Source organism: Pocillopora verrucosa, chromosome 8 (assembly GCF_036669915.1).
Source record: "Pocillopora verrucosa isolate sample1 chromosome 8, ASM3666991v2, whole genome shotgun sequence".
Classification (NCBI taxonomy): domain Eukaryota; kingdom Metazoa; phylum Cnidaria; class Anthozoa; order Scleractinia; family Pocilloporidae; genus Pocillopora; species Pocillopora verrucosa.
Window position 1 is genome coordinate 18,340,148 of NC_089319.1, and position 24,056 is coordinate 18,364,203.

The following is a 24,056-nucleotide window of genomic DNA, read 5'->3' on the forward strand; positions in this document are numbered from 1 at the left end:
CTGTTACATTTGTATCTCGCGCACTATTTGTTCCCTGGTTTGTTTGACTATTACGTTAGCATTTCGCGTGCTGTTTGTTCCTTGGTTTGTTTCACTGTTACGTTAGTATCTCGCGCACTATTTGTTTTTTTGTTTGTTTAACTGTTACGTCAGTATCTCGCGCGCTTTTTGTTCTTTGGTTTGTTTGACTGTTATGTTAGTATCTCGCGCACTATTTGTTCCTTGGTTTGTTTGATTGTTACGTTAGTATTTCGCGCACTGTTTGCTCTTTGGTTTAACTGTTACATTTGTATCTCGCGCACTATTTGTTCCCTGGTTTGTTTGACTATTACGTTAGCATTTCGCGCGCTGTTTGTTCCTTGGTTTGTTTCACTGTTACGTTAGTATCTCGCGCACTATTTTTTCCTTGGTTTGTTTGACTATTACATTAGTATTTCGCGCGCTGTTTGTTCTTTGGTTTGTTTAACTGTTACGTTAGTATCTCGTGCACTATTTGTTCCTTGGTTTGTTTGACTGTTACGTTAGTATCTCGTGCACTATTTGCTATCTGGGTTGTTTGACTGTTATGTTAGTATCTCGCGCACTATTTGTTCCTTGGTTTGTTTGATTGTTACGTTAGTATTTCGCGCACTGTTTGCTCTTTGGTTTAACTGTTACATTTGTATCTCGCGCACTATTTGTTCCCTGGTTTGTTTGACTATTACGTTAGCATTTCGCGCGCTGTTTGTTCCTTGGTTTGTTTCACTGTTACGTTAGTATCTCGCGCACTATTTTTTCCTTGGTTTGTTTGACTATTACATTAGTATTTCGCGCGCTGTTTGTTCTTTGGTTTGTTTAACTGTTACGTTAGTATCTCGTGCACTATTTGTTCCTTGGTTTGTTTGACTGTTACGTTAGTATCTCGTGCACTATTTGCTATCTGGGTTGTTTGACTGTTGACTTGTTTGACTGATACTTTAGTGTCTCGCGCCATTCGAATGAAATCCAACATTACGAAGACGAGTAATGTTTTACCTCACGTCCCTTAATAAGAAGTTGAATTGAGTACAAAAAATCATTGGCTTTATTAGTCAACTTTCATACACTGTTCGAATTTCAGTTTTCTGATTGGCTGATTTTTACCACGTGACACTGGGTTGTGATGAAACAACCTCCTTGATGTCATTATCGTGGTGTAATAGCCGTGGTGTACATTCAACACACCTCTGTCATTACACAATGGCTTCGGCTGACTCAGTGTTTGACGATTTGTCAGATGCAGACATTGATTCTTTTATTGATGATACAATTCCTAAAAACACCGAGAAAGCAACTGCTTGGGGAACGTTTGTTTTGAAAGGTAAGGTTGCGATTTTTAAATTTTTCATTCAAGCTAGTTGAAGTGTTTTTGCGTGTTGTCTGAGCTTAGAGAAGGACGTTATGCTTATTAAATCTTTACAGAAAGTCATTTTAAATTTTTTGTAAGGCATTCAGTAATCATTTCGTTATCATGTTCATGTATTTTTGGATAGATTTAGTAAAAAATATGATTAATTTTGTTAAACTTTAAATCATATTAAATTTAAAATCAACATTTTGTCTGGTTTACCTAGTATATAGTGGTTTCAATGCAGTGTTTCTTTGTGCAGTGTATTCAATTTGAATAATAAAAATGTTAACACATTCGTTACTCGTGAATTAACGGGATTTACCTTTACTCGTTCACAAACAATCAACTCGAAATTTTCAACACCGCACGACGCAAAGCCTCGTGCGATATTGAAATTTCTCCTTCTTTGACAGTGAACTCGTGCAGGCAAATCCCGATAGTTCACTCACTGAGTGCGTTAACCTGTAATTATAACCCACCAATTTATTTACGTTGCGCGATTTTTTTGTTACTTTGCGGAAAAAACGCCCCCTGAAGAGAATTACACTAAAAATTTCATATTTGCCCGCGACGTTTCGGACCCCCGCCCAGCTGGGGACATTATCAGCAAACATACCAGCCGGCTGAATAGGTTTATTTGCTGAATGACGTTTCCTTTCCCGCTGGCAATGCTTAAAACAAATCGGGAGCAAATGTTTTCTCAAAATGAACCTTTTGAAAATATCTAATAGAAAATCTCATGGCGACAGGGCAAAGGCATAATCTTTTTCTGAATGGTGACAGAAAAACACGCAAGAACACTCGAAATATGTTTGGCTCACAGAGGCTCAGCAAGCCTCGTGAGTTCAATCGATCCAGATCTGTAGACGATTCCTGTCAAAGAATAACGAAACCTAAGTAGGTTTACATTCGCATTAGCCCAATAAGTCCTTCACTTTCCCCAGTGGACATCATTAAACCTTTGAAAAAATCTTCTGTAGGTAGGATCTCTGGCCCCAAATCGAAATTAGGGAACGTTTGAAATCAGCCTTCATGATAAATAACTGCGTACTGTCTCGTAAACGCTGAGGTTTGCTGCCTGCAAATATTTTCCGTCGAATTATTTTAACCCTTGAGAAAGAAGCACTTAAGGAAAATCTTCTTTTAACTGATGGTAATCCTTGCCTACAACCTAAATTTTATCATCTTGATGGTAAAAAATCATATGTTTATTGTTTAATACTTAATTTGGAAGAAATCCCTGTGAGTTGATATCTTGCATTGCTTTGTAGCCGATCGCTACATTCAATAATGATACTACTTCGTCCTCAGAGCACCAAAGGTAGTTTCCTACACGAAGTTTCTTCTTTCTCCACTGTTTACCATGGACTCAGTAAAATTCATATAGCGTAGTATAGACGAAGCCTTGGTTGGGTAAACCAGCTGCCGATCAAGCTCCTTTGTCTTCGTTCTATTTTTGTCCTGCGATTGTGACTTAAACTGGAAGAAATGTAAATTTTTGGAAGAAAACGGCTATTATCTTCACAGTTTCTCTCCTGTCATAATAACCTGAGATATTTGTTCGTCATGGAATAAGCGACATAATTTTTTGAGAAAGGTTCTACTTTCAGGACAGCCAATAACAGATGAGGAAACTTGTGGAGAAAGCTTCGCTATTGGCTGTGTTTTGATAATGATATTGTTGTACGTTAATCTTTCTGTCTTAAAGTGGTGATATTGTTGTCGATTAAATTCATCAACAGTAGAATAACATATTTAAGCAAATTTTACACTGAGGAAAGCGTTCTATCTCTTTGTTACCGTAAGCAGTTTGCGAGGAAAGAAAGTCATTGAAATATTGGAATCGAATCATGTTTGATGTTCTAGGATTTGGTTTGGCGTCTGCAGTTTTGCTCGTCACATTTGGAAAGTTGATCACAGCCAGCTGGTTCTCCTACTTGATGGTCGCCATAATTCACTTTCAAGTGGCTATGGCTTGGCTTGGCCTGAAAAGACCTCTAACCAGTGAAGATGACGATCGATACCAAGATATCATTGACGCTGAACATTTCAGACATGATACTTCTAACGAAAAAAGGTCAAGGTCATCCAAAAAGAATCCCAAAACAATTGACATAAACTGCGACTGATTTCAAAAGGATCCTGTCAAGAAACATCTTTTGACTTACTTCAGCTTGATTTGCGACAGTTAATTGTTTATATGGTCATTTCTCTGTTCACATCAACTCACCGAAGCCGATTCCGCTCTATCTTCAGGTCTTTAATATAAATATATATATATAAAACTGGTGCAACGAAAACTTTAAAGTATCCGTGAAATTATTCATCGAAAGCACTCAGGCCCATACGATTAGTTGTTGAATACTGAGACGAGTAGATCAATAAGTCAAGAAACAAAATAGAGTGATTATTAGTACACAGGCTCAGTCGGTTGGCAAAATCCGAGAAGCTGAAGCACGAGATGGAGGTGTGAGAAAAGCTTCAGCGCATTACGTCATACTCCTGTACAGTTGCCATGACAATTCTCTACCAATAAGAAGTCAGAAAAAACTAAATGTCCAAAATTTGGTTGCTGCTGTCACTAAACTAATTATTCAACCATTTTTCTCGTCACCTGCGATTTAGGATGGCCGTCATTTACATTTTGAGCTGTCCAAGACAAACAGCTTATAGTTTCAAATAGATGACATAAATAAGACTTTTACTTGTAGATTCCAAACCAAAGCTAACTAAAGAACGAAATAATCTTTACATGTGCACTACAACTAAAGAAACTACAAGAAGAGGAAGCCTGAACAACTCAGCCTCGACGGCACTTTCTTTCATTGCAGTTCACCTGTGAAGATACTTCGTTATTTCATTAGCTAAGGTTTGGAATAAAGTAAATAGTTTGAGATTTTTAATTTTTGTTCCCACTGGATGGAGATTTGATGAAAAGTAACTCAAATATGAGACGATGATATTACAAATAAAAGGCGAAGCCGGTTAGATTCAGGTGCTAAAAAATTAAGGTGCCACGAAGGTTACATGTGTTAATTTGTTAATTCGTTAATTCATGCAAACAAAATCTTTTTTCCACCTCTGAGAAATAAAATACGTCACTATCTTCAGTGTAAAAATTCAATTTGAGCCGCTAATTTACTTTCTTAACCCCAAGTATCTGAGTACACTGTGTCCCTGATGTGCGCGAACATCCTTTTCGATCTCTTGCATTCGAACAAACGTGAACCTTGCCAATTACATCTCGAGTCTGTTGCAGAGTGAAATGGCAGTGTGCTAATTTTTACAACTGTTTCTAACGCTCTAAGAAAATAAACCTACTCGTCCATGCAGTTTTTTGACACGGGAGTTTATCTACAAAAACAAACAAATCGTGTCACTTTACGAATTCTTTCATCATAAGATACATCGCATATTTGTTCAATATTGTTAATGATAAAATTAAACCATATCTTATCTAGAAGCATTGATAAGAGCTTCCTCACCTTGGTGTTGGGGAAAGGATTGGAAATGGTATACTAGGATAAGTCATCCCGTCAAAAAAAACATTGTAAGCCAGTTGATAATTTCCTATTTCTTTCGCGGTCTTACTTTGTACGTAAGAGTGATTTTTATCTTTTCTTTCTGGGAGAAATAGTCCATTTAACTGTATTAAGCTGTTAATGATTATGGCAGATTCTTCTATAGCGAATTTGACATGGAAGCAGATGTTCAGTTTCAACGGTAAATGCAACTTGCGGTGAGATATTTCAATTATCTTGCGGTAAGATATATCTCAATTATGATAATCCGATTGATGAAGAAGAAAGTAATCTGATCTGGTAAAAGTTAGTCTCGTACAGGAATTTCCTGGAAATTTCTCCTTCTTGTATTTTCGATTCTTTTTCATGCTCGTTTTTTAGTTTAAATCAATATTGAACTCCCGATCAGGAAAATAATTCTTAATTTCCAATTTAGCACGTCCAACAACTCTTTCTGTAAGGTGACTAAAGATGTACACAACTTGTTCTTCTCATCTTCCGCACTGAGTTTATAATCAATTAACTTACATTAACGGCAGGTTGTTCTTTTGGGGGCTGTACCTTGGGTACGCCCTTTCTTCCTCGAATTCTTCGTTTATTCTGTTCTTATGTAAGAAACTTCAAGGGCTATTTTTTCTATAGTTTTCTTTTTAAGTGCAATTCTGATTTACGAAATGAGTCCTTTAAGATTTTTCTTTTACCAATCTTGTTTTTGTTTTGCCCGATCTTAATCGCAAAAGTATGATCTAGTAGGTACAAAGTCGTTTTGTCAAGATTTAACAAATCGAAGATGCATACCCAGTATGCGGGAACTGTTTCAATTAATTCAACACTATTCGCTAGCTAAGTGAGAGATAGAAATAGTGACGTTTGTCAAATATTGACAGCTTGATAAGTGTCACCTTTATAAGCTGGAGACCAACACTTTCCGTTGAGAGAGCAGAGCTAGTCCCCGAGCTAGTAAGTTGTATAAAATTTTTAAAGAAGAAATAAAGAAAGTATCAACTGTACAAGGATTGTTAGAAAATTTTTTTAAGAATATCTACTTTCATGTTATATACTTTGAAACTTCTAATTCAAAGAAATGCAAATGAAGTTGACTAATCGTTGATTGAAAAGGTCATAGACAGGCCTACACAGACTCCCCTGTGTGGTTTTACGTTTGCGACGCAAAAGCCTTTAATTAAAGCTTCGCTCTGACGAGTATGTCTTTGAGCGATTTACCTCTTTTGTATGATATAATCGGAGGCGTTTTGTAAATTGTTTTCAGCAGTGGCTGATTTTGGATGAGGTTCCATTCTTGCATCAGTATTTGTTTTAAATTTTTAACCCCTGGGTGGTATGCTGTCACAAAAGGCAATATTTTGCCTTTAGTTTTTTTGGTTTGTTTTTTAAGTGTCGACTGCCTTGCGGCAAACGAGACCTCAGATAACGTTTTTTCAATTAGGCTTTTTGGGTAACCACGTGCTTCAAGTCGTGTTTTGAAGTTACACATGGCCTCCTGGAAATTTCTTTCCAAGGAGTTTGTTCTTAGAAGTCTGATAGCTTCTCCTTTAATAAAGCCTTTCTTAACACCTGGCGGGTGGCAAGATGAATAGTGTGTATATTGAAAGGTCTCGGTCGGTTTGTAGTGAGTTTTGACGTCGAGGATAGCTTCGTTTTGGAATCTTTCACCTTTGTAGACAACCGTGTCTAAGAATGTGATTTCAGTCTCTGAGATTTCAGCCGTGAACTTTATAGTTGGATGGAACGTGTTAGCTTGTTCTATGAATAGATCAATGTCTTGTTTACGAACATCCCACAGGGAGAAAACGTCGTCAATGTAACGCTTCCATGCTCTCGGCTTGATACTGCTTTGGTGAAGCAGTTTTGTTTCAATTTCTGCCATAAAGAGATTGGCGAAAGCAACCGCCATTAAGAATATCTACTTTCATGTTATATACTTTGAAACTTCTAATTCAAAGAAATGCAAATGAAGTTGACTAATCGTTTGTCAACTTTCACTAACGCTCGCTTATCTTTCATAAAGTGTTCATTATTTTTGTTCTACAATTCACTCAATGTCACATTCAAAACTCAGTTTCACATAAAAAATTGTTCTTTACGTCTCGCTTCGCTCAGTTTCCACATGTTCTGTCGTTTGACTTAATACAAGCTGTGAAAAGAAATAGCGTGCACATAGAATATCAACAAGAGAAAAAGACTGGACCTAAGATTACTGTGAAGCGCGGTTTCTGTTCCAGGCCAAGTTCTGCAGTATGTCCATGATAGCGCGTCGAATGCGTCTCATCCTCCAGCAGTAAATAACAGGTTTCAGAGATGAGTTAAGGTTCAAGATTCTTATTGAAAAAAGTAAAAGTTCCTTCAAAGAGATATTCGGGCCGTTTATCTTGGTGGCAGCCAAGCAGATGAAAAGTGGCAAATAACAGACCAAAAACACAAGATACACGTAAAATTTACCGGATAAAGAATTGAAAAGGCGATCAAAATTTAGCGTTGAGCACGTTTTTTCGCCTCGTTCTACCTGCAGAGCCTGAATCTGATTCTTGTGACGTTGTGCGACGAAAAAATCTTGGTGTATATAACTACTGTTAGGAGAAAACCAATAAGTCCACCAGTTATACGAATTAGTCTCTGAGCTTCGTACAGATTCCACAGTGGTAGCAAAGAAAAAATTCCGCTTAAAACCCATACCGATATCACCACAACAACAACACGCCTGTGAGTCACAAGTTCCTTGTATCTGAGATGAAGATGAACAGCTAAGAACCACAACACCCAGGAACGAAGTTGTGGCAAAAAATTACCCAAAATCTGAAAAATCATAACGGTATTACAGCCAGAATCGTTCTGTTGCAACCAGTTGACCAGAAGTACTGAGTAAAATGGCTGAACAACCAAACCAACACCAACATCAGAAACAGCAAGACTCAAAAGAAACGTTTTCCAAGTCTGTGGTAGCGACGAACATTTTCGTATCCCGTAGATCATCAATAAATTCATCATGATAGTGAGGTAAGTTAGAAAACTGTTGCAGACACAATTACTAATAAACGTTAAATGCAAACCTTTTAAGTCTGAGGACGAGGGATAATGATGAAACAACTCGTCGCAAAACAATTGGTTCACGTCTATTACTTAGAAGAACTGAACAAACAAGTTGCTTCCCCTAAGGCGAAAATATCTACTCCGTCTGTTTCAGTGAATCATTCGCCAGAATACCAGCGTAAAAAAAAAACTACAAATTACTTGTTACATGCGCTGTTCTGGGATCTGAAATGAGCAATTCACGAAGTCAGAACTTTTCTGTGATTCAGGTGCTTGTAGTTAATGGCAAAGACATTCGAGGAATTATGGGATATAAGACATCCGGAAGGCAACAAAGAAATGATAATGTTCCGCTTACTGTCAGATACAAAGGCCCTTTGACAAACTTCCTGTATGAGCGGGTACATCTTTATCTGTATGCTTTTACAAATTAAATGGCATAAATAATTTAACCTAAAGCCCGAGTCGTTAAGCATCTTCTTCCTATTTTGTAAACGCTCTATCAACATTTCAAAAGATTGACAGCGCAGTAGGATTCTCGTTAAGGAGGCTCCATAGGGTTTTTGCTTAATTTTGGCGCGCGTGCTAGCGTAATGTTTTTATAGAAAATTCTTATGTTTTCGCTTCTCTAGGTTACTAAAAGCCACCAAAGGCGATGAGCGAGGTTCTGTGAAATCTCTCAAAATTTTCCACAATTTGTGAAATTTGTCCTGCCAATCATTCAAAATCTAAAAAAAATAGGGGTTACAAGGGCAGTTCCTCGCTATTTGCAATTTTTGTGTTTTCTTCCTCAACTTTGGTCTCGTTATTTTTTTTTTTTTTATCAACAGGCACTAGGAAGGGCACAAATCAGTTTAATGGTCCAGCAAATCTTAGGAAATTCTACCGAAGGAAACGCAAGAAATCTTGCGCGAAATATCCCTACTTTCTTTATCGCAAAACACTAAGTAATGAAATAGAACTTCGCCCAAATCCGTAGCTGACCATACTTAAACTTTCAAATCTGTCGCGATCTGTCGCCTTTTGGACCTTTCCTATGTCTTGGTAAGCCGAGAAAGGGTCACAGCTGTCGCAAGTTGTAAGCTTCACGCTCCTTTTGTTACAGGTCCATTTTGTTACAGAGTACGACAAAAAAAAATTCAATCTGACCCCCGTTGATAGAAAAAAAAAGAGTTTCGCTACAATACACCTCTTGGAAAATTTCTATGATAATTTGTCTCAAAGTGGGAGGCGAGCTACTGTAAGTTAAACGAGGAAAAATCTAACGAAAACAACAAAAAAACAGGTGAGTAAGAACGAATCATAGTCTTCATCGGTTTATACTCATCGTTTCCTTATGAAATATTTTTACCCTTTGACCCACTACGAGTGATTAGCATCTAACTTCTCCCTGCAACACTACCCGTGAATCACACATAAATGTAACGAGAATTAAGGAATGAACAGAAGGTCAGTTGATTGTCGAATAAATTCTCCTTATCAGCACCTTAGGAAATGTATAGAGTACAGTATGAAGAATATGCATACTGATGTTAGGGTTTAAAAGCTTAGCAAACTCAATTTGTTCAACAGAAGTGCGTCCTCTTTACAACGCTATCTGAACATTCATTATTATACGACCTCTACTGTCCTGTGCGCGTTTTTTTTTTTCGAAAATAAATGAGAGACGCAGGTATTGGCGTGAATAGAGCCTTGGAAAGCCGCTCGCTGGGGCGTGCGACCTGCAAGAAGAAAGAAAAGGAGAGGCGGTCATCTGATAAGATGCTTAGTAACAGTGTTGGGTCGGGTCGAACGGGAAAATATTTGGCTCTATGTTCTGATGAACGGACATGAACGGGCCAAACATTTCCTCATCCAGCACTTCCCACTCAGTCAATACGCACGTATTATCACGTAATCTTCGTTGCGTAAACGCAAATGAGACACAATGATGCAGATTTTGATGTACGAATACACTTCGCATGCAATTTGTGAGAAATTCAATTTTGCGTTGTTGCAGGTGTAAAATGATATTACATATTGCATTTGGCATTTATGTTTTCATATTTTTCGTTAGTATGGCATTTTGCTGTGTAAAACTCAGGTGGCAACAGGGTCAAAAACGCAAAGCCAAGCATTTCTAAACGCTAAACGCTACGTTAAACATGACTATTCACCGTCTTTTCTGGCAAAGAATCAAACCATCGACGATATCTGATCGATGAAAAGGAAAAAGACAGATTTTTGTTGCCATATGTAAATAGAACGTGCCGCTTGTATTTATCTAAATATGTCTCAAAAAATTCAGATTAAAATCTCTTTTGTAGCTTTAGGGTTGAAATTTTTTTTTCGAAGTCCAAACATAACGCACGAGTTGATAGAGTTGTTAAGTTTCACTGTGAATGTCTTTTGTTTTTCGTTAAGGGCTCTAGGGCACGATTAGTGATCTTTAAACCTGAACATAAATTATTCAAGTTTGGCATTTGCAATGTGTGTCAATCTTCTTCATCTCTGACCATCACTGTTCCTTCTCACGTCAATCTTTCCATTTTAGTCTTCTTCTTAGTGAATTAATATTTTCTGTTTTCCATCATTTCGAAGATAATCTGGATGGTCCCAACCAGGTTTTTAAAACATCGCGATGTGGCGCTTCATACATGAAATAATCGATATCGGAAGCTTTACTTACAAACATCCACAAGGACTGAATGACATCTGCTGAGGTCATTGAGATGCACGATTTTTAGCCCAAGACATGTTTCGTAATAGGTCCATGATAGCACGTCGAATGTGCCTCATCTTCCAGCAGTAAATTACAGGATTCAGAGATGAATTGAGATACAACAAAGTCAACGAAAAGACAAAAAGTTTTTTCATGGAGGTACTGGAATTGTTAGGCCCCAACGTTCCCAGGCAGATTAAGAAGGGTAAACAACAGATTATAAGAAGGACGTATATGTAGAAAACACCGACAGCCGAGTTGATGAGACCAGAAAAATTTGCCATCTCACCTGACTGTAGAACTCGCAAAGACTGAATATGAATCTTGTGGCGTCGTACCACAAAATAAATCCTCATGTAAATCAATGTTGTCAAAAGAATACCAGTAATACCGAACAGGGAAAGAATTAACCTTTGCACATCGTGTAGGTTCCATAATGTTAGTAAAGGCACAGTTGCACTTAGCAGCCATATTATTATCACCACAACAACAACACGCTTGTGGGTCACAAACTCTTGGTATCTGAGATGAAGATGAACAGCTAAGAATCTGTCTACACTCACAGCTACCACACTTAGGAAGGAAGACGTAGCAAAAAGGAAACCAATATTCCTAAAAATCACATAGGCGTAACAGTTTGGATTGTTCTGTTGCAACCAGTTGACTAAAAGTGAGGTGTAAAATGGCTGAACAAAAAAACCAACGCCAATATCGGAAGCAGCGAGACTCAAAAGCAAAGTTTTTGAAGTATTCGGCAATGACGAGGATTTCCTTATCGCTAACATTGTAACAATGTTTGACACAATGGCGGTATGGGTAAGAAAATTGTTTAAAACACAATTAACGATGTAACTTGAACGAAGATCTTTGAAGTCGGAGATAGATGGAATATACTGCAACAACTCTTCACAAGACAATTCGCTCATGATAGTAACTCTCGTATCTTAACTCAAGACATTCAATTTTAAATAAACATGAAAAATCACGATTTAAAGAAACTTCTCTCTTGAGCTTAAAGAGAATCGAACTCTTTCACATGTGACGAAGCCTTCACTTGCCAACCACACGTTTGTACTGAACGATTAACGAATTCAGGGTGCTATACAAAGAGAATTAGAACTGACCCTTTTAAATCAGTTCCGTTTACCGATGAGTTTGATTGATTTGTCAAATTCGGAGTCGCATTAATCAAAGGCAGTAATTGAAAAGGTACACGTAAACGCCGTGCCCGTAAAAATCAGGTACTTGAGTACCACTGGTGAAGTAAACGAGATACTTGTAAAAGCGCACCCACATTAATGTTCATAATGGAAACACTTGTCTTGAACAAGCCAATATCTTACATCCGATGGCAGTGGAAGTGGGCTTTCTATCACTGCCTCGTAGACCGTTCTTTTAATTGTTCATGCTAATACTTCCTTGTGTTAATTAAAAAAAAGCTGCACGATGCCCAAACAGCTTGTAACAATCCGTATTATCACATGACATGTGCGCGCCTTTATAGAATACCTGACAGTAAAAAAAAATCCCTGTACGTAGTGGCGCAAGCACCAAACAACCCTGGGAATGCGCAAAGAAAGAAAAGAATAGAGAAAAAAAGAAAAAAGAAAAGGGACCGTATTGTTAAATAGCTTTTAGTGAGGTTATTAAGTCGGGCCAAAAAGGTACAATATTTTTCTCTCGGGCCGTGACGGTAAAATATGACACTCGCACATGACGTACGAAGAGGCAAATATTTTCCCATCCGGTCATCACACTCCGTCATTAAGTACATAACACTCCATTAAGTCGGTTTTTATAAGAAAGGCACAGTGAAACATCGCTTAAACGTAGTTCGCACGAAAATCTAATGTCAGATTGTTTGTCAAGTTAAGTCACGTCTTCGATCTAAACGGGAAGTTAACCTTCAATGAATGTTTTAACTTTTTGCAACCTTTCAGTTGAGATTCAAAGCATCGAATTCGAGAATACAAACGAAAATTGCTCCTGCGATGGATTAGATAAAATTTTGAAATTTGACAGATGGCATAACAAAGCAAATCAAAGGTCAATGTCAGTATCAACCTCGTTCCCGGGGTCTCTCATCTTCCCGCCCCCTGGAGCAACTGCACACCTACCCCTCCCCTACCCCAACCACAGTCAATTGATAACAACTCATCACGGGTCAATGTTGGGTTAGGGGAGGGGTAAGTACGCAGATGCTCAAATGCTGAGATTGATCCTATTGATAAGTGTGGAAGAAAAATAAAAAGAAAAAACGAAAAAAAAAAAAAAAAACCTGCTTCTCCTTTCAGATAATGGTATTCAAGAGAAGAAGATCATATGCTTGTCCATCCTATCCGTGACCCGCGCACACATGTTGGTGTCTGCGCAATAAGTGATCGTTCACACTCTCTGGCACAAGTCGGCTGTTACGAATTCCTTATTTTCTAAAAAGTTATAAATGTGCTGTTAACAAGACATCTCAGCACATGGCCATTTCCCCGATTCTCTTAAAAACCAAATCCAAATTTATCAGTTCGGTTTGTCAAAAGAAAGGTGCAGGAAAAAGCGAATGGAAGAGTCGCGATGTAGTCTTGCATCTAGTGCAAGAGCTGGTGCGACATCTAAATCAATCTCAGAACGTCTGATTGGTTTAGGGCAAGGCGCAAATTTTCTGGACCAATCACAGAACGACTCTCAGTTGAAAAATTATTCTTAACACCTTGCAGTAAATAACCCACCAGTTGCTGCAATTAATTTAAAACCCAATACAATCCTAACATTCAATTAAACTTCGGGACAATATCAGCCGTGAAATAGCGAGTTAAATCATTGCCCTGCTATAAATATGATAGATTAGTGAGCATCATACCAGAAGGATCTCGTTACAAAGTGTGTGAGCACGCTTTGATTTGTATGCTCAAGATTGGTGTGGTCTGATGAGGAATAGGGTAACCAAGATGGACGCAACAGCACAGGTTAGTTAGTCTTTGCACTCTCGTCAATTTCCTTCTCAGCGTTTGGGAGTAAGGCAAAAATGAGTTAAAGATTGACGTGTACGGAAAAAAAATCTTGTTTACAGCTGATGCAAATATTTTCTCTATACTGAACTGACAAACGGCTGTAAGAAGACAGAGAGAATCTCAATTTTGTCATTTGACATTTGCCGCAAATGTTTGGACCTCCTGGATATATTAGAAATGTCTGACTAGAGATCCAAAAATCCACCTTCAAGACATTAAATCCAAGCCAATTTGATCTGACTTCGCACAACTGGCCTCTAAGAAATGTGCTTCATTGACCAAGCGTGAGGTCAAGATGGCTGGATACTGGCTGACTCCTTTTTTTGCGTTATTATGGACCAAAATGAGGTTTCGGTCCGTAAAAACGCAAGTATCTAGCCTCGTTTTTTTTTATCCAAAAAGTGTAAAGGATTTCTAGCAAAGAGATTTCCGCCCCAAGAAGGACTTGTTTCTTTCGAGAGCCGGAAAAAGAAAGCAAACTGTGTTTGTAGCACAATGAACCCAGGAGAGTCGTTTGTTTGTTTGTTTTTTTTTTTGTTTTGACTCTCTTCTGCCGCTTTTTTACGAGCTTTGTAAGTTCGCTCCATACAATTCCTAGCGGAAAAGATGGGCTCATCTTACCCATTCAGGTAGCCGATCAAAACTCAGGATTCGCTTTATTTTATTTTGTCCCCGGGTTCTTCCAGCGATTTAATAAATACTGTTACTGAGCTACCAAACCAACAGGCATGGTTGCACTTGATTGTCTGCGCTAGATCACATCGAATCAAAAGCTGAATACAACTTATTTCAGTGTAGAATTCGGAAAAGTAGAAAGCGCATTCTGTTCTTCAGTCTGCGTGTGAGGCACTCAGCGAGTTAATAGGTAACACGCGCTAGAGAGCAGAGAAGCGTTTCTCGCTTGCTTGATTTCATGCCCGGTCTTAGCCCATCACGCTACGTCACAGGAAGCTCTCACACCGACCTAGCATTTTTATTTGGATTTAATACGTGAGCACTTTAGATTGTAGTTTCGCTTGTGGACGGTCCGCGATCTTTAATTGGCAGAGATAAAGCAGTTCTTAGTGCTCGGCTTGTAATTCACCAACGTTTCTCGCTGATTTTCAGGACATCCCGCGTGGCGGCGTGAGTTAATGCGGCGGTAAACCGATAGAAAGTGTGTTATATTACTTAATAAAAGGAAAAAAAAAAACAAGTTATTCAATATATATGAGAAGTCCCAGCTGTTTAGCTGAAATGAAAACCCGCGTTGCTTCGTCAGTATACCCACTTGAAAACTCAGAGGTGAGTTGTTATGATTGCCATATGTTCCGGTGCAGGACCCAGTTTCTTCTCTTAAGTAATAATACGGCTGGAAAAGAAAAAATCTAAATTTTGTTTCGTATTTAGAAGGGCTTCCTTTTCCTTCTTGAATTTAACAAGCAGTGACCTGCCGGCTGCGATTTCAGAGAGACTGTTTACATAACAAACCTGAGAGACAATTTGCCGATAGATATCTGACTCTTTCATGAAAACACATTCACAGCTTCATTACGGAAAGCCACACAATTTTTTTAATTACTCAAAAGTTAACCATTCCTCGATAACACTCAATAAAGCGTTGTATAAAATATTCATAAGGGTCAATACAAGTTTTAACTCTAACAAGTTGAAAGAAAAACTGTTAAATTTAAGTTGTGATACTTGAAAAGAGAAAATTAAAAGAAACTAAAGGTTTAAACACCCACTTCTCATAACAGCAGGAAAACCTTGAAGTTTTACCCACAATATCAGTCAAAATATTTGCCTGTCGTCCTAAATATTTGCCAAAAACAAATTTTCAATTCGAGTTGATTGACGACACTGTTCAACAGACCTCCTTAGTATTTTACAGGCTCGTGTGGCTCACTTCGACCTCTTTGTTATTTCACCTTGAAAACGTCTACAGTAATTTGTAAACAAGCCCTTGAGGCAGCGGATTAATCCGACGATTACACTCGAAATTGAACGATTTTCTAATAAATGAACAATTGGCAATGAAAGCGAAGTATTGAGGGCAAATCACTCAGCCAAGACCATTATTCTCCGTTCGAAACTTAGAGCGTCTTCTTTTTTCAACTTCCCATCACTTTCCCAGCTTCTTAAAACTAATCGTCCGTAAACGGCTTTACAAACAAAAAGCACGGAAGATCACCATAATTCCGACATGTTTCTTACCAAGTTACTCTTCTTAATAGCTAATTTAAATTAGACAGGTTTCGTCGAGGCATCTTAAGATTTTTACCTAATGAAATCTAGAAAAAGTTGAAATGTAAGTCTCGCTACGAAAAGTAGGTTCGAAACTCTTTGCATTGTCGCATTGAGAAATCTCGCATCCCTTAGTGTCTGTCATTTTCTTTACTTCATTCAAGCAATCCTCGAACATACTACATATTGAACCTCATCCTGAACACTCTCCGTGGTGACCGATCGATGCCAAGTTGAGTATACGTGCTTTCTGTTCCAGGGCATGTTCCGCATAATGTCCATGATAGTATGTCGAATGTGTCTCAGCTTCCAGCAGTAAATTACGGGGTTCAGAGATGAATTCAGAAATAAAATGGTATACGAGAAAAGGTAGAGGCTCTTGATAGAGTTACTTGTCACAGTTGTGTCAGCTACCACCAAACACACCAAGTAAGGTAAATAACAAGCCACAAATACGAGATACATGTAGAATATGCCGACTGCAGACTTTAGGACGCTGACCATATTTGACATCTCACCAATGTGTTCCACCTGTTGTACACGTTGCAAGGACTGGATCTGTTTCTTGTGGTGTCTAACAGTCTGATAAATTTTAACGTAGACTGTTGTTGTGACAAGGAAAAACGACAATCCAAAAATGATTAAAAATATCGAGTGTACTAGAAACGGAACCCAGAGGATCAATGATGTAAGAAATACACTTAGCAGCCAGATTAAGATCACCACAGCAATAACACGCTTGTGAGTCACAAGTTCCTGGTATCTGAGATGAAGATGAACAGCTAAGAACCTGTCTACACTTACAGCCACAACACCCAGGAACGAAGCAATAGAAAACAAACCCAACGTGATCCCAAACATGTTGTACGTGTTGCAGCTAGGGATCTTGTCCAGCAGGTTCTTGATCAAGAGTGAAATGTAAAACGGCTGAACAATACAACCAACTCCAATGTCGGAAACAGCTAGACTTAAAAGCAATGTTTTCAGAGTCTTTGGCAACGAAGACGTTTTTCGAATCGCGTGGATAGTTACAATGTTGAGCATGATCGCGGGATGCGACAATAAACTGTTTAAAATACAGTTTGAGATGTATGTATAACGGAGATGGTCAACTTCAGTAGTGACGGCGTAATGATGCATTAAAACTTCGCACGTCGAATTCTGAGAGTCATTCATAATGTGGACATAAGCCTCTTGACAAATAACCGACTGATAGTAAGACAGAGTCCTATAAGGTTCCAGAGCAAATAAAAAATGACAAATTAACAAAGGTAATTGCTCTTTGACAAAATGAAATGCGGTGAATTCAGTTTCCAAAGTGTTAATTTTTTTTTCGCATGAAAATAGCTCATTTGGTTACGTATATTACTATTCATAGACTAGACCTTTTAAAGGTTCAATACCTTCAAAACCGCTAATAAAAAGGTTACTATATTTAAATGCGAGTGCTTTTTCGATAAATCTTCGTACCGTAAAAACGATAATACGCCTGTGATCCAAATCATAAATTTTCCTCAAAATCATTTCGTTTTGATGGCCGTTAAATACAACTAATGGGAGGAGGAAAATTCTTATCAGATGGTTGGAAAAAATACTTGCAGGTCATGTCCGGAGCGAAGAAAAGCCTAGAAGACTAACTGAGATTTTGATAAGACTTTGCGATAAGCTCCAAAGCTTTTGTGTGTGGACCGAAAGGAACAATTAGATTTATATTTATAAACTTAATGAAGGAAAAATACAAAACAAACTTACCACAACAGCAGTATTAACCAACTAAAATGTCGAGTCGCAATATAAATTCAAATAAACAGCGAGAATTTTAAGTAAAGAGTTCTCACAAGTTTTGCTTCGTAGATAAAAATGACACACCAGAGCACCTCAAAAGTAAATCGCAATGAAGCTGAAAGAACACTCCAAAATTCAAAGCACAGGTAAATTAAAATACTATTTAAGAAGAGAGCGTCAATTTCTTGTACCGTGTTTCCTGTTTTGAGTAAGTGGCACTTGAGAACCCATTACTACGATAATATTAGCACGATTCCTTAGGCAATCACGCATAAAACATTAGATAAATAAAACGCTGGCATTCTTCTGTTAAATAAGTGCGAAGGTTTTGAACTCCACGCATCTAAATGAGCAAAAAAACAAACAAACAAACAGACAAAGGGCGCGTAAACGGTCGCAATCGCAAAATTTTGATAAGACCGAAATGAAAAGTTTAGATCCTTTTAGCAAACAAATTGAACAGTTCAATATTGGTATCTGTCGCGGTATCCCGGAGTCCCCTAACTTTTTATTACAAAACAAAGGAAATGAAAGTCATAACGACTTCTTTAGCAGCGTCATCGGTTATTCCGGGAGCCGTGTGTTTTTCATATTTGACTGGCTCAAGCGTCCTTAAATAGACAACAATAGGGCTGAAAACTGGAAATATACCGAAAAAAAGAAAATTTGCGTTCAATATCCGACCGGTACCACACTGTGGTTTTAGAAATGTCCGGAGAAGGTTCCAGGAGTCGTATATCACTGCAAATATTTACTTTTAAGTCTAATCAGCCTGAAGTTAACATGAGTGCCCATCAGAGACCGACGGAAGGATAAGCGCACGAATAGCTCAAAGTACTAATTAATTTGACGTCAACCTGCAATTGGAGCAATTATAAACTGAGAGTGGAAAGTAATTCCGTATTGCATTGGTCTCTCTTCACTTCGCTCTCTAATTGGTTGACTGAGAAACTCGAACCACCCCTTCAACCAATCAGATGCGAAACTGTAACCAACCGCGGCTTGGTCACCCGCGTTTTCCCGCGCTTCAGGCAGTTTGCTCGTTTATCATTCGAGTTGTCATTGGTTCCTTATGACATTTACCTTTGTTCTTATAGGCCTTTGTCATTACTTTGGTTTGGGCGTTACGTGACATCCCAATGATCAGCTGTAAAGGACACTAGGTTTCCCTCCGTGTAACCGCCTAAGACTGAGTGTGACCAAGAATGCTTTACAAAAGACGTTGAAATTTTGACATCAATAGAGCTTGCCTATCCCTATCATTCAACTTACTGGTATTTTTTGTTCCGCAATATGTCCATGACGTCCATGAGAGCGTATACTAAGCGTCCCCTTTTCCTCAACAAGTCTCACGAACCAAAGAAAAATTGAGGAATACAAGAATCAATTTTCTCGACCCATATCTCTTAAAGGCGATGCTCTCGCCAATTGATGTGAAGACAATTAACGGCACAATGACGTAAATATAGATTTAGAATATGAGATACAGGTAAAATGTACCTGCAGCAGATTCCACGACACTTGCAAAATAGGCCAATTCATCAGACTGTTCTACTTGCGTTTGCAGAGCGTTGATTTTATTCCTATGGGATCATACGACTGAACAAAGTTTGATGTGAATTAGTTTTACGGGGTGGAAACTACTGAGTCCTTTATATAACGATGAAAATCGATCGAAAATAACAGGCTTGACGAAACCACACTGCCTTGAGAAAATCAAATGCACTGTACCAGCGTATGTCAGCACACACCCATTGGCTGCACGTGATATTTCCTTTGCTCTGATTGGCTGTAATGCAGTTGATAACTTTCGTTTTGGTTTTAGAACACTCGATCAAAAACGGCTCGATTAGACTTTATAACTACGACGCCTGGTTTCTATTTCGAGCTATGTTCTGTAGTAAGTCCATGATAGCGTGTCGAGTGTGTCCCATCTTCCAACAAAAAACAACCGGATTCAGAGATGAATTCAGAAATGTGAGGGTCAACGAGTAAAGAAAACATTTCTTAAAAGCAATACCCGGAACAATGACGATGGAGGCCACGGAAAGTAAAAAGGGAGGTAGATAACAGCACAAAAAAGACGACATGCACACAGAATACACAAACTGTAGACTTTATGACGCTAGCAAAGTTCATTACCTCTTCAGTCTGCTGTTGCACTTGGAGGGCTTGAATCTGATTGTTGTGCCGTCGCACAATTACATAAATCTGGAGATAAATTATTGTTGTTATAAAGAGACCAATAAACCCAACGACGAAAGATATTACGCTTTGGATAAAAATAAATCCCGAAAACGCCAGAAAAGAGAAGAACGCGCTTAGAATCCAAACTGATATCACCGCCACAACAACACGCCTGTCAGTCACAAGTTCCTAGTATCTCAGATGAAGATGAAGAGCTAAAAACCTGTCTACACTTACAACTACCACTCCTAGGAAGGAAGCTTCAGCAAACAAAATACTTGTCAAGTCCAAAAGCCTGTAAATGTAGCAGCTAGGAGGGTTTTGTTGTAACCACTTGATCAGCGTGAGAATGTACAGCGGCTGCCCTAATAAGCCAACACCAACATCAGAAACAGCCAGACTGAGAAGCAATGTTTTCAAAGTTTGCGGTAACGAAGAAACTTTACGTAACGCATAGATTGTCGCGATGTTCATCATTATGTTTATGATATAAACACATTAAAAACGCAATTAACGATGTAGGTCGAGCGAAGGTTTTCCAATTCGAACATTTGTGGGTAAAAGTCCAGCAAAATGGCACAAGTTGAATTTATCATGATGGAAGGATTTTCGCACCGAGAAATCCAGCGGTTGATAAAGAGAATGTCTGACACCGCTAGAGAATTTTATTTTAGACGGGAATATAAATAACTCGGTCTAATTCAATGCCTTTCATTAATTTTACATCTTGAGGTGGACTCAATAATCCAAAGCTTATGTTTTCAAAACGCTCTGTTTACACAACTTTAATTATTTGTGCAGGTAATTTAGTGTTAACAACTGGGTTGAAAACGTAAATTAGCCACCGTAAAGGGTAAAAAATCTGACGTTTTTTTACCCTTTACGGTGGCTAATTTACGTTTTCAACCCAGTTGTTAACACTAAATTACCTGCTATACTCTCCCACCGACGCAGCACCACAGTTTCTTTAGAAACTTACCCCTTTATTTAATTATTTGTGGTTGACAGTGAATAATTTGTAAGGCTTGTTATTAAAAGAGGTTTTGAATTTTTTTAATAGTGAAGAGAATTGTACCAGGAGACAAAAATTAAACAGAATTCATTAACCTACAAGCTGCCTTCAATTTGGATACAGAAAACAGCAATCTTTTTGGCATATCAATGATTGTGTTTGAAGTATTTGTAGTACTGCATGCAAAAAAAAGCGTGGTGAATGTTACTAATTAAACACTGTTGAAAGCAAAAAATTGAACTAAATTAGCATTTATACGTACATAATCAGCATGCAAAACAATGAAATTGGGTGAGAATGTAAAATTAGTGTTGTTGTTCACACTGACAATTCACAAAGCCAAGTTTTAAATAAACACAGCTTGAGTCATGTCAGGTTTAAAGAAGAGGCTCCAAGCAATTGAGATGAAATGTAAATACTTGTTAAAAGACATTTCTTTTAGAAAGGAAAACAAGAGGACATCCAGGAATTTTTTTATTGGGGGGTCCTAACTTTGATTAAATTTTTAATACTTCAAATTGAGTAGTAATGTGTGATCCTGTCACTGTAAAAATTCTATTGTAAGGCATGTAGTAACAAAACCTACGGGTCTGATGAGAAGGGACTCTGCTTACCTTGATCTTACGGTTGGTTTGCGTAGTGAAACCTCTGTAACGTCTTTCTTGCCTAGTTTTGCTCGGTGAAATCGCCATGTGACGTAGCTCGTTGTCCTCGGTCAGCTGTACCGTTTCAAAACAGTGATTTGGTGTAAATATCACAGGGCGCTCCATATTTGCAGAACAAAAAACGTCCGCAACGCACAAAAACAAACAACCGAGCAAACGGACCAAAATATACTCTGAATAACTTTCACAACAAAATAATTTTCATCCTTTCCGATCATTTCTATGCCTGATATCATGGCTATAGTCCGAGAGAATTTAAATGGTACAAAACCGCTTTTGATTATGTCATTAGAAACTTGGCATAAACATCCCACATACGCAGAAGTAATTATGAAATGATGGACTTGATTGCTGTAACTAATGATAAGGATTTTTTCCGCTTTGTTCCCAAATTCCGATACCGTAAGTACCATTGTTAACTGCTTTTACAAGCTATTTTTCTTCCATACGTTTCTTCAACCTAGGAAAAAAGCTTGCTTAGGGCTTTCCCGGGTGACTCTCCCGGAAGGCGACATGAGAACCCAGTGATAGACTATCGGAGATCAAATCCTCAGCATAATAAAGCTGATGTCGCTCAGGAAAATTAGGGCGGGAGAAATCTCGATAATAATTAACATCACAACCAAGGCATCATCTCTTCTTTCCTCAGGAGAGAACAGAAAAAGAAATACCAAAATATGAGTGGCGATTGACATTTCGCACTTTCGGTAACGATTGGGTCTCGTTCTATTTAGTGCTTCCTGTTAACGTCGTGAATGAGTCGTTTAAAAACGTGTAAGTAGTTAAATATCCAACGAATGGGAAAGTACAGAGAATATCATCTATGTTTTACACTTTTTATTGACTAGCACAAGACAACTATTGGACTGTATAAATTGAAATAGTAACAGACATGGTCTCAGTCAAACACAGAATAAGTTACATTTGTACAAGTTTGTGCACCATTTCTTCCTTGGTAATGATATGAGTTGTGCGATTGAGAAGCTGCATCAGAGTGTTGAGGTTGTGAGACCATTCATTAAGAATCTCATTAGATTCCTTGTGTGCACTGAACGTAACGATGCCTGCAGGGCGGTCAATTCTGGCAAAAACTGTTTTGGACCCCACTAACTCAGAGAGGAACAGTTCAGTCCTCCTGAAACAGGATAAAAAAATTGGGTTAGCTGGGGTAATAGTGACACTTAATCGTTCTTTTCACTTCCGTTCCAATTCTTAACACTTCAAAGAAAGACAAAAAATTCCATAGATGGATATTGAAAGTCTACAGCCTTGATGTAATAGTACATAATTTTGAGATTAGAAGTACTCATTCAGAATTGATTTAACTCATCATGATTAATTTTGTCATAATTATTTCCTCAAACATTACACAGGCTTCGGAGACCTATATCAGTTGCTGTTTCATGAAGTTAATGAGAGGATGTCTGGAAAAAAGATCGCGTTATGCAGGCATAGGACAAGATTGGATTCAGCTATGAGAGGATTGGGCCTGTTTTGCTTCAATTGATGACAAAGCGCAACATTTTTATGCCACTTTTTAGAACAATTTTGCATTCATTTTATAACATCTACAACGTAAACTTACCTCAACAGTTAAGTCCAACAACTGGCTAATTCTTCTTAGTGTTATTCTGGTGTAGTACTTGGCCATGACCCGGATATTCTGTTAAAAAAAAAAACGATCAAACACTCACATTATAAGCTTAAAATTACCTGAAGTCTTTACATTTAACTTCTCCCTTTAATATTCACACATTATCCACAAACAGGATATGAGAATATTGAAACCTATCAGGCAAAAGTGGTTATCTTGATCTTACACCAAATTCTCATAACTAATTTACAGGGAACTGTGAAGCAGCTAGAGGGGAGAATTAACATAAGCATCAAGTGAAATTCATAACAAAAGAAATACCTTCAAATGAAAAAAACAATCAAACTCACATGTTCAACAACCCGTTTTGTAAGTCTTCCCAGCGCTTTTTGCCTTCATCTGTGTGTTCCTCAAACACACCAGTTGCAGATGGACCTGTTCTTAGTTCAGCTTCATAAACCTCTTTTATGTAAGACCAACGCATAAGTTCAGCTGTGGTGAAGCATTTCAGGAGATCTCTAATAGATGTCATACACAAACAAAATTGTAGATTGGTTGTAAAAATACAATTAACTTAATGTAGCAAAGTTCAAAGTCCCCTCCCCCTACCCTCACCTCCCCCCTCACTTCTCCACATCGAAGATTGGCAATTATCTTGATTAGAATGTCAACAAGGACTAGTTAACATAATTGCAACTGCACCCTGGACAATAAAACTGGACCCAGATTTCTGTAAAATCAGGCTTATGACTCATCTTGGGAGAAGTCACCTTATATGACTCCTTTTTGACAATTTCGCATGGCGCTCAGTGAATTAGCCTTTACCTATCATGTTGCAGGCCTCTCCCTACATCTACACAGGTTGGAAAGCTACAAACACTCTAGAACAAAAATTTATCTTTTAAAAGTTAGCACTTCTGTAATCACCATGGCATCAACAAAT

The 24,056-nt window shown here is 38.1% G+C and overlaps 3 protein-coding genes and 1 pseudogene across 3 annotated transcripts; all 4 read right to left on the reverse strand.

Moving 5' to 3' along the window:
• Window positions 1-6,041: 6,041 nt before the first annotated feature.
• LOC136283163 (uncharacterized) lies at window positions 6,042-6,805 on the reverse strand. The gene has a single exon (XM_066171530.1). The coding sequence runs from the start codon at window positions 6,803-6,805 to the stop codon at window positions 6,074-6,076; it is 732 nt and encodes a 243-aa protein (XP_066027627.1). The 3' UTR covers window positions 6,042-6,073.
• Window positions 6,806-7,105: 300 nt separating this feature from the next.
• LOC131795430 (adenosine receptor A3-like) lies at window positions 7,106-8,345 on the reverse strand (annotated as a pseudogene).
• A 2,296-nt stretch (window positions 8,346-10,641) lies between these two features.
• Window positions 10,642-11,565, reverse strand: LOC131795506 (adenosine receptor A2a-like). Its single transcript, XM_059113093.2, has one exon. It carries the CDS (start codon window positions 11,563-11,565, stop codon window positions 10,642-10,644), a length of 924 nt encoding a protein of 307 aa, XP_058969076.2.
• Window positions 11,566-15,230: 3,665 nt separating this feature from the next.
• Window positions 15,231-17,094, reverse strand: LOC131795505 (adenosine receptor A3-like). Its single transcript, XM_059113092.2, has one exon. It carries the CDS (start codon window positions 17,044-17,046, stop codon window positions 16,030-16,032), a length of 1,017 nt encoding a protein of 338 aa, XP_058969075.2. The 5' UTR covers window positions 17,047-17,094; the 3' UTR covers window positions 15,231-16,029.
• Between the last annotated feature and the right edge of the window lie 6,962 nt (window positions 17,095-24,056).